Here is a 9,418-nt window from a genome sequence, read left to right as displayed (position 1 = left end):
CTCTGGGGCCGGGAGCAGAGGAGGGGGAGGGGGCGGGGCCTCCGCGCCCCGGCCCCGCCCCCTCCTCCCGGCTGCACGCGCCGCTCCCCCTTTGTCCCCCAGGCCGCGGGGACCCCGGCCACCAACCCCTGCAACGCCCGCTGCGCCCCAGCCCGGCGGACGGCCCCTCGCGCCCCTCGCGCGTGCTCCCGGGGTCGCGGTGCCCACCGCCCACGCAGGGGCGGCGGGCGGCGGCACGTGCGCCTCGGCGCCCACTCCCCCCCCCTCCCCCCCCCCGGTCCCCCCATCCGCCCCCGGGGTTGGCCCCCTGGTTTGCTGCAAGTTCGGCTCGGGCCCCCCGGCCCCGTTGCACCCCCGGAGCATTGCACGAGCGCGCGCTTCCCCCGGGCGCGCGCGCGGGCATGCACCCGCCTCTCCCCCTCCCCTTCCGCACCTCGGCGGCCGCCGCCGCAGCAGCTCCCGCCGCCGCCGCCATCGCCGCTTGCGCGGGGGGCCGAGCCGGCGCGCGGCCGCCCCGGGTCACGTGGACAAGGAGGGAGGGCGACAAGACGCCTTAAAGGAGCCGCTGCGGGCCTTTGGGCCATTTTTGCCCCCCAGAATGGCCCTGGAGGTGCAGAACTGGGGGCTGTGGGGGAGAGGGCCTTCGCTCCAAGCCTCGGCTCCGCCGGGAGCCAAGGGCGAGGCCCGACTGGGCTGTGGCTTCCCTGTCCCCGCCCGGTTTTGGTAACACGTGTAGCCTGAGCCTCTGCAGCTGCCGCGTGTATCTTTCGAGTTCTGAGCCGCCAGATAGAAGGCTGGGTCTTAGTTTTAGATTCTAGTGCACAAGAAGGGGCGACAGAGACTCGTGGAAGACACCTTTACTTCTGGGTCAGTGTGCTTTTGAGAATCTGGGGGGGGAAATGTCTTCTAGATGCCACTAGAGTTGCCAACTGGATGCAGCGGAGGCCACAAGGGCGACCACAGTCTACTGACAGTAACTATTTCTACCCAAACACTTCTCCATCGGGGGTCATGGTCCCGCTGACAGCTTAAATGTGAATAGTAGACAGAGCAAGGATACAGCCCTGAACAGGATCGAGGGCACCATCCCCCTCCAGGCATTAAGTTCTGGCCTAAGTTTGAAAATGCCTGTATGGTTGCACACACAATATTGGACAAACAGGTACTTATGTTACTGGGCCCGAGGCCAATTCGGCGTCTTATGGGAACTGTAGTCTTCTTTGGATTTAAAAAAAACTTTTCAGAGCTTTCTGGGAATTGTAGTCTTCTAGGTAATCGAATTTAAGTTTCGCTGGTATTTCAACTTTCCTTAAAACTCGAACAAAAATACTCAACAGATGCCTGCTTGCCATCTCTGTGGGCTCACTGGCCACCTGTGGTCCATGGCTTGGACTGCCACCAAACCCCCTAAGGTCTATGCCAGCACCAGGGCTGCCAGTCAATTTTGCGATAAGGTTTCTGCCTAGGTGTTTAGGGCGTGTTCCTAGTTTCTGCTTGAAGCTGGGCTCCTTTTGGCATGGGACTGCAGTTGTTAACACTGGGAGAATCTATGGTGGGTAGTCACACACATGCGGTTGCCAGAATATAAAGAAATTTTGTCTTTTTTGTTTATTTTTGTGGAAAACAAAGAAAAACTAAAACCCCAAACTCCAGAAAAAATCCTAAAAAATACGTTTTCTTAAAAAATACTGTATAAGTCTCTACTCCTCTCCCTCCCCCAACGGCCCTCCTTGTGTCCTTTTTCCTAAGTGCCCTGCCCCCCACCCCTCCGCTACTCACTGCTCTCCCTACTGTACCCTAATGTATCATTACCTACCCAGGTTGCCCACCCTGTTCTCTTACCTGGCACATAAGCATTTTTCTTTCATTTCCGGTGAGCCTTGTACCTACTTTCCCACTTCCCCAGCATGCAAGAATTGCCTCCCCTTCTTTTTCTGGGACTTCATACATGTGTCGCCCTCCACTCCCTTCTCCCTGTGATCTATTCTAACCAGGAGCAAGTAAGCTGCATCCTGGCAATCCCCCCACAACTCCCACCCCCACCCCACCTCAAGAAACGCTAGAATCCTCCTCCGAGGCAGCTTTAAGCTTTAGCCAGGAAAGAGCTGTTCTCCAAAACTTTCATCTTTGCTTTTTCTGCCCCCCTTCCTCCACATCGTTTGTGCACTTCTTCAAAAAAAGAAATCTTACTTTGGGACCCCCACATTCCCTCAGCCTTGTCAACCCTGTCTCCGGCTCCATCTTTTTCTTCCGCTCTTTGAGGCAAGGTCTCTCTCCAATCTTCCTTCCCCAAAATATATGCCTGCCCCAGAACCCCTCCCCTCCCCAATCCTGCCGGGCCCAGGAACCCCCCAGCCTCTTGGCCCTTCAGCGGATGAGGACATTGATCTCGGCCACACCGGCTTCCAGCACGTTCTCAGCTGTGGTTTTGCCATGCTGCTCCTTGAGGTGCCGCCTGATGGCAGGCTTGTGGGCAAAGCGCACGTCACAGTAGGAGCATCGGTAGGGCCGGGCTCCTGAGTGCAGGTTGAGGTGATCGTGCAGCGTGGACTTCTGAGTAAAGCACTTGCCGCAGATGCCACACGAGTGTGACTTGACACCACGGTGGACGTTCATGTGGCGGTTGAGGTTGCTGCTGTGGTTGAACTGCTTGCCGCAGCGCGGGCACATAAAGATGAAGTGTTGTGCACGCATGTGGAAGACCAGCTTCTCCACACCCTGGAACACTTCCGGGCATTTGGTGCATTTGATGTTCTTTAAGGGGTTCCCACTTGAGAAGCCCCCAGGCAGAGGTCCCCGGCTGCCCCCTGCCCCCAGACTGCCCCCCGCCCCCCGGGCAGCCATGGCCACCGCTGCTGCTTCCACTAGGCCCGAGGTGGCCCCCACACTGGCCCGGCCTCCTGGGATCAACAACAGGCCTTCCCCTTCTGCGTCCTCTGACAGGCTGTAGCAGGCCTTCACCACACCTTGTGGTGGGGCGACAGCGTTGGGGGCCATGCTACTCTGGGCCAGCTCTCCCAGGTGGCTGCTCACAGAGGCCCCGATGCCCAGACCCCCTGCCAGGCCTCCAGGGGGTTTGAGCCGGTGTGCCACTTCGAGGGCAGACTCCACCTTGACGATGCAGATGTCGGAAACATCCTCGTCCTCATCCTCGTCCTCCTCTTCCGCCTTCAGCTCCAGGTCCTCGTCCAGTGGAAACTCCAGTTTCACAGGTCGCAGGAGCGGAGGGGGTAGAGGAGGTGGCGGTGGTGGTTTTGGAGCTGGTTTTGGGGTCCTGGCTGGAGGGAGGAGGGACTTGGTGGCACTGACACTGCTCATGAGGCTAGCCTCGCTGACCCCATCTTCTTTAAGGCCTATTTTGGGCTCAATGAACTGGCTGAGGGCGTTTCGGCATTTCTCCACCACATGCTCCATTTGCAGGTAGGAGGCCGCTGTCAGGTAGTTGACGATGTCCCTGACTGCGAACTCCAGAGCACCCGTGTAGCAAGAGAGGAGCAAGTCCGCCACAATGCGCGCACTATGCATCAGTGAGACCTGCAGCTCAGAACTGGGGTTCAGCAAGAACTGGTCCCGGAGGAACGGTGAGCAGGCGGCCAGGATGACCTTGTGGCCACGGAATTTGAGGCTGTCGGCCACGATGGTCACATCGCAGAACCGCTCCTCTGCACGGAGCTGGTTCATGTTCCGCAACGTTGCGGCCTCGTGGCCAGGCAGCTGGAAGCGCAGGACTTCCACCCCAGAGGCCATTGTGGCGGGAGTGGACTGCCCTGGGTGGGAAGGAAACGGGTCAGAGACAAAGGTCTCTGGCTGTCGGAGGCCAAGGCTCCAGATCCCTCATCCCTACCTCCCTAGTCTTGGCGCGCCTCCCTCAGTTTCCCCAATTCCAAGGAGGCGCGGTCCCTCCGAGGAGGGAGGCGTGGTTCCCGGGGGCGGGGCAGCGGCGTCCACACCCCCCAGTCCCGCAGCCCGCGCGCCCATGGGAGAATGGATAAAGGGGTGGGTGGGTAGGGGGAAAAAAAGACCCAGAGGATTGCAACTCCGGAGTGGCCTCTGGTTGCAGGCTCTCCTCACCCGCCTCGCTCTAGCCTGGGCCGCGCTGCTGGGAGTCCCCCTTTTCACATCCTCCCACCGCCCGGACAGGTCGTGCACGCCCCCCTCCCACGCGCAGATCTCCGTGGCACGCCCCCCCCCACCCACCCAGACTCACGACCCTGGGTGCACGCGCCTCTCACCTGGCCCGGTTCCGCGTGCTGATTTTTCCCCCCTGGTCCCCCACCCCCCCGGGGCCAGCGACGCCCCCCACACTCGGGCAGGGCTGGGGCAGCGCGCAGGCGCGGGGGTGCACGGGGCGCGCGCGCGGGCCGGCTCCGCGTGGGCGGGAGGGGGAGGGGCGGGGGCAGCTCGCGCCGAGTGTTCCAAGGCCCCGCGCTGCGCAGCGTCCTCGCGGACTCGGGGCGGAGGAAGAGGGGAGGGAATTAAAGGAGCAGGATTCCCCCTCCCCGATCCCCCTTTTCTCCCCCGGCACCCCCACGCGGTTAAAGGGCTGGACAGTCGTGCCTCCCCTTTGGCCAGGATTATTTGTCCGCCAGAGCGGAAATACGCTCCACACCCCCCCCTCTATTTCACGCTCCCCCTCCTCTCTGCCTCTGGGGCCCGCGGCCCGTCTGCGCGTGCGTGCCAAGGCCCGCGCGCTCGGCCCCGCCCCCGGCTCCTGGCGGTCCCCTCCCTGCCCCGCGCGTCCCCGCTAGCCCCGCCTGCCCCGCGCCCCCCAGCGCGCGCGCTCCCCGGGAGCTGCGCAGTCTGCGCGGCCACCTGCTCTCCGGCAAGGCGTCGCTCCCGCCCCGCTGTGCGGAGTCGGGCCACCTCCCAGAGCCTCCGACCTCCTGGTGGCCTACTGATCTTCGGATCACCGCTGCCCACGGGTGCATCCTCTTGTGAATAGGTGCACAGTTCCTCAGGCCACACTTCCAGACTCTTCCAAGTCTTCTGAAGCTGGTGTCCACTGTAGTCCTCCTGATCTAAAAGATCATTTCACGTTCCACAAAGCCTGGTGAACCAGCGCTCCCAGCTCGCCCGGCTTAGCGCACACAGTAACTTAAATCACACTCGTCCTCTCTTCTATTTCATTTGTTCCTACTTCTTGCCAAGGCCAAGAACGCCACTCATAAAGTGGAAGATTAGCGGGTTTCACCTCCGCTGCGTAATTAACGCTGGGACTAATCCTGTAAATTGTGCAATTATTTATAGTGGTACTAATGTATCATCTTTAATCTTTTCCTGCATCCACTCCTTCCTTCCGTTCCACAGCCTCATAAGAGAGGTGCTCCCCGGCCTTAGATACCCGCTCTATTCTGCGCCTGGCCTTCCTCGCCACTTCAAAACTGCCTTCTCCACAACTTGAATGTGAATACTTGTCTTGAAGGCTAAGCCCCCAGCGCTTCTGTGCACCCCAAATACCTACACTGGCTTTAAAGAATAAAGTCCTCAGGGAGATGCCGCGCTGTTGCCGGCAGGTTACGTTTGTTTATTACAACCTCCAGGAAGCTTCTGAGTCCTCAGGATGCTAAACTGCTTGCTACCCAATGTATTCGATATCTGTTTTCCCCCCAAAGACTGTAACTTCTTGAATACAGGAATTAAGTTATGGGCTGTGTTTTGCAAATAAAAGTCAGACAATAAATGGCAGGGTGTTGAAGTCATTGGCTTTCAGCTGGACCAGCATCTGCCCATACAAAGTTCATTCCTGATTGAACAGAATACTAACACCCAAGGGATGCTGTTCCCGGAGGAGGTGCAGAGGGCCCTGATATCACACCTTAGCTGTGGGATGATGTTCCCGGAGGAAGTGCAGAGGGCCAAGACACTGTAACTTAGCTGTGATCTTCCGTTTTCCTTTTAAAATTCTGACTTTTGTACCCTGACCCGGCTCACTCTGTGGTCAGGTCATGTGGATTTTAGGTAGGCCATTGTGTCTGGTACACCTTGTTCGAAGCCATATTCGCTGTCTACTGCACAAGAGAGAGGCCTTTGGTAAATCAATTCTCTAAATCATGGTGTCTTTATCTTTGAACTCAAAGTCCTGAATGCTCTCCAGGCTGATAGAGGGTTCTTGGGAACCTCATATACACTAAACAGGCACACACTGGATCTGTGGTAATACTGGGTTTTTTTGTTTTTTTGTTTTTTTTGCTTTTGGTTTTGGTTTTTTTTTTTGTTTTTTGGTTTGGTTTGGTTTTGCTTTTATGATAGACTATGGCAGTTTGTTTTCTTCTTTCTTTTTTTTCTTTTTGGTTTTTCAAGGCAGGGTTTCTCTGTGTAGCCCTGGCTGTCCTGGAACTCACTCTGTAGATCAGTCTGGCCTCAAACTCAGACATCTGTCTGCCTCTGCCTCCCAATCGCTAGGATTAAAGGCATGCCCTACTACCACTATGACAGTTTCAGAAGAATTTTCCTTTAAAAATTCTGTTTTCCTACCTCATCTTTTCTTTTTTTCCTTACCAAACTTTTCAAAAGAATTATCCATGGGGCTGGAGAGATGGCCAAGCTGTTAAGAACACTTCTTCTTGCAGAGGACCCCAGCGCTATTCCCAGAATCTACCCGGTGGCCTACATAGCTACATTTCCAGAAGATATGACACCCCTTCTGACATCTGCAAGCACCAGACATGCACATTGTAAACCCACAAATGCACACATAGCAAAACACTCATACACATAAAGTAAGTCTTTAAGAAATTAAAAAGGAAGAGTTCGTATTTCACTGAGCAGAAATAGAAAAACTGTCACGTTAAAAGAAATGACCTTGGCCAGGCGGCTGCGGTGGCACACACCTTTAATCCCAGTGCTTGGGAGACAAAGGCAGACAGATTCTCTGAGTTCAAGGCCAGCCTGGTCTACAGATTGAGTTCCAGGACAGCCAGGGCTACACAGAGAAACCCTTTCTTAAAATCTTACCCCATCAAAAAGAGAGGGGAGACGGAGTTGGAGATAGGAGGGGTGGCCCAGGCTTTTAACCCCAGCCAGCACTCAGGAGGCAGAGGCAGGTGGATAGATCTCTGAGTCTGAGGGCAGCCTGTTCTACATAGTTTCTGGATAGCCAGGGCTAAAGAAAGACCCTACCTCAAAACTAACAGAGTTTGGAGACTGGAGCTGGCTCATGGTGAAAAGGACTCCTGTTCCCTTTCTTAGCACCCTGTAGGGAGTCTCATTACTGTATGTAACTTCAGCTCCAGGGGATCCAATGCCCTCTTCTGGCCTCTGCAGGTGCCTGTACTCCCAGGTACATCACCTTCCCCCTCAGACACACATATATGTAATTTATTTATTTATTTATTTATTTATTTTTGGTTTTTCGAGACAGGGTTTCTCTGGGTAGCCCTGGCTGTCCTGGAACTCACTCTGTAGACCAGGCTGACCTCGAACTCAGAAATCTGCCTGCCTCTGCCTCCCAAGTGCTGGGATTAAAAACGTGAGTCACCACCGCCCGGCAAAATGTTTTTTTTTGTTTGTTTTTGTTTTTTTTTTAAATGAGAGTTTACAAAGTTTCTTAATTTATTTATTTGAGATAGATTTTCTCTATGTAGTCCTGGCTGTCCTGGAACAAGCTATATCGACCAGGCTCAGAGATCTTGTTTACAGAAAGCTCTTGGATTAAAGGTATGAGCCCCACCACCAGAAAAAATAGATTTTTTTCCCCAGTAAATAACACAATCTTGGGGTTCACAGTGTGATCAAATATCTTGCCTTCACATCTCCACGGTTGGCGCTCTGGGGTCACCCTCTGCTCATAGGTACTGCATGGTCTAGCTCCCCACCCTCTTTCTTCCTTATCAGGCAGTGGGATACTCATTGAAATCTTTTCAGACCTCTAGAGACATCTGCTCAGTCTAGGCCAGTCAGCGTGGCTACTTAGTAATTCCTAAGTAACAGTAGCAGTGCAGATGGTCTCCCTGCCTTACCACGGCAGCTGTGTTCTACTGATACTCTCCGTTGAGTCAGTGGTGAGCCGGCCACTGATCATTGCTGACAACTGGGGGATCCAGTTGGAAAAGGCTTCAAAGTAGGCACTAGGAGATGGCTCAGTGTGGAAGAGCTGTGGGCCGGAGAAGAGAACCAATCTCCTGAAAGTTGATCTCTACACTCCTGCCAGGGTACATATACCTCCTAGACACGCCCCCACACCCCCACCACTGTTGTAGGATATTTGATCATACTGCGAACCCTGAGATGGTGTTGTTTACTGGGAAAACCTGTTTTTAGTGGTGGTGTGGCTCACACGTCTAATCCATGAGTAAACAGGATTAAATAAAGTCAACCGTAGGTCAGGAGGCAGCACAAGCAACCAACCGGTTGACAGGAAGTGAACATAGGATTATTAAGAAAAAAAACCAGAGGGAGTAAGAGGAAGTCAGGAGGGAGAGAGAGATGGTCAGGGAGTAGGAAGAAGGGACATTGAGTGTGAAGGAAGTGTTTTGAGGTCGTGTGAGAGGGGAGTCATTGCTTCAGGGATGATGGCTGAGGAGGAAGATCAGCTGGGTGCTTTCTCTGCTTCTCTGAGCCAGCAGGCTTTGACTGAGCATCTGGGCCCAAGTTTTCATTGATAAAATCGTAAGGATTGAGATAGTGTTAAAACACAACCACCACCACCACATTTTGGACTGGAGAGATGGATCAGCAGTTAAGGATAAGAGCACTTGGTATTCTTGTGTTGGTGGTAGGATTTTTTGAGACAGGGTCTCTCTGTGTGTAGCTCTGGCTGTCTTGGAACTCGCTCCGTAGACCAGGCTGGCCTTGAATTCAGAGATCTGTCTCTGCCTTCCGAGTGCTGGGATTAAAAGCATGCACCACTGTATTCATTTTCAGGAGTTGTAGGTTCTGTTCCCAGCACTCACATGGCAGCTTACAACTGTCCTTAGTTCCAGGGGAATCTGGCATATTCTGCTGCCCTCCATGGGCACCAGACAGGCACATGGGGTACATACCTACATGCAGGCAAAACACTCATACACATAGCATAAAAGTGATAAACAGCTGGGGCTGGAGAGATGGCTCAGTGGTTAAGAGCACTGGCTCTTCTTCCAGAGGTTCTGAGTTCAAGTCCCAGCAACCACATGGTGGCTCACAACCATCTGCAATGGGATCTGATGCCGTTTTTTGGTGTGTCTGAAGACAGCTACAGTGTACTCATACACATAAAATAAATAATTCTAAAAAAAAAAAAAGATTAAAGTCCTTTTAAAATTTGTTTTAAAGTAAAATTTTAACATTTCAAAAATCATTAAACAAGGTTACTAGGGATTATGGGTGAAGGCACTTTTTTTTTTCTTTTTTTGGTTTTCCGAGACAGGGTTGTGAAGGCACTTTCTATCCAGCCTGAGTTCAAACCCTGGGATCCACATGGGGGAAGGAGAGAACAGAT

General features: G+C 54.1%; 1 protein-coding gene across 1 annotated transcript; it reads right to left on the bottom strand.

Moving 5' to 3' along the window:
* Positions 1-2,345: 2,345 nt before the first annotated feature.
* LOC114616307 (zinc finger and BTB domain-containing protein 12) lies at positions 2,346-3,762 on the bottom strand. The gene has a single exon (XM_028761797.1). It carries the CDS (start codon positions 3,745-3,747, stop codon positions 2,368-2,370), a length of 1,380 nt encoding a protein of 459 aa, XP_028617630.1. The 5' UTR covers positions 3,748-3,762; the 3' UTR covers positions 2,346-2,367.
* Between the last annotated feature and the right edge of the window lie 5,656 nt (positions 3,763-9,418).

Source organism: Grammomys surdaster, unplaced genomic scaffold (genome assembly GCF_004785775.1).
Source record: "Grammomys surdaster isolate TR1022 unplaced genomic scaffold, NIH_TR_1.0 315356, whole genome shotgun sequence".
Taxonomy (NCBI): Eukaryota; Metazoa; Chordata; class Mammalia; order Rodentia; family Muridae; genus Grammomys; species Grammomys surdaster.
The sequence above is the reverse complement of the archived record's forward strand: the minus strand, read 5'-3'. Positions and strand labels throughout refer to the sequence as shown.

Bases quoted from the DNA above. Each gene is read 5' to 3' on its own strand.
- LOC114616307 (XM_028761797.1), bottom strand. From the start codon at position 3,747: ATGGCCTCTGGGGTGGAAGTCCTGCGCTTCCAGCTGCCTGGCCACGAG.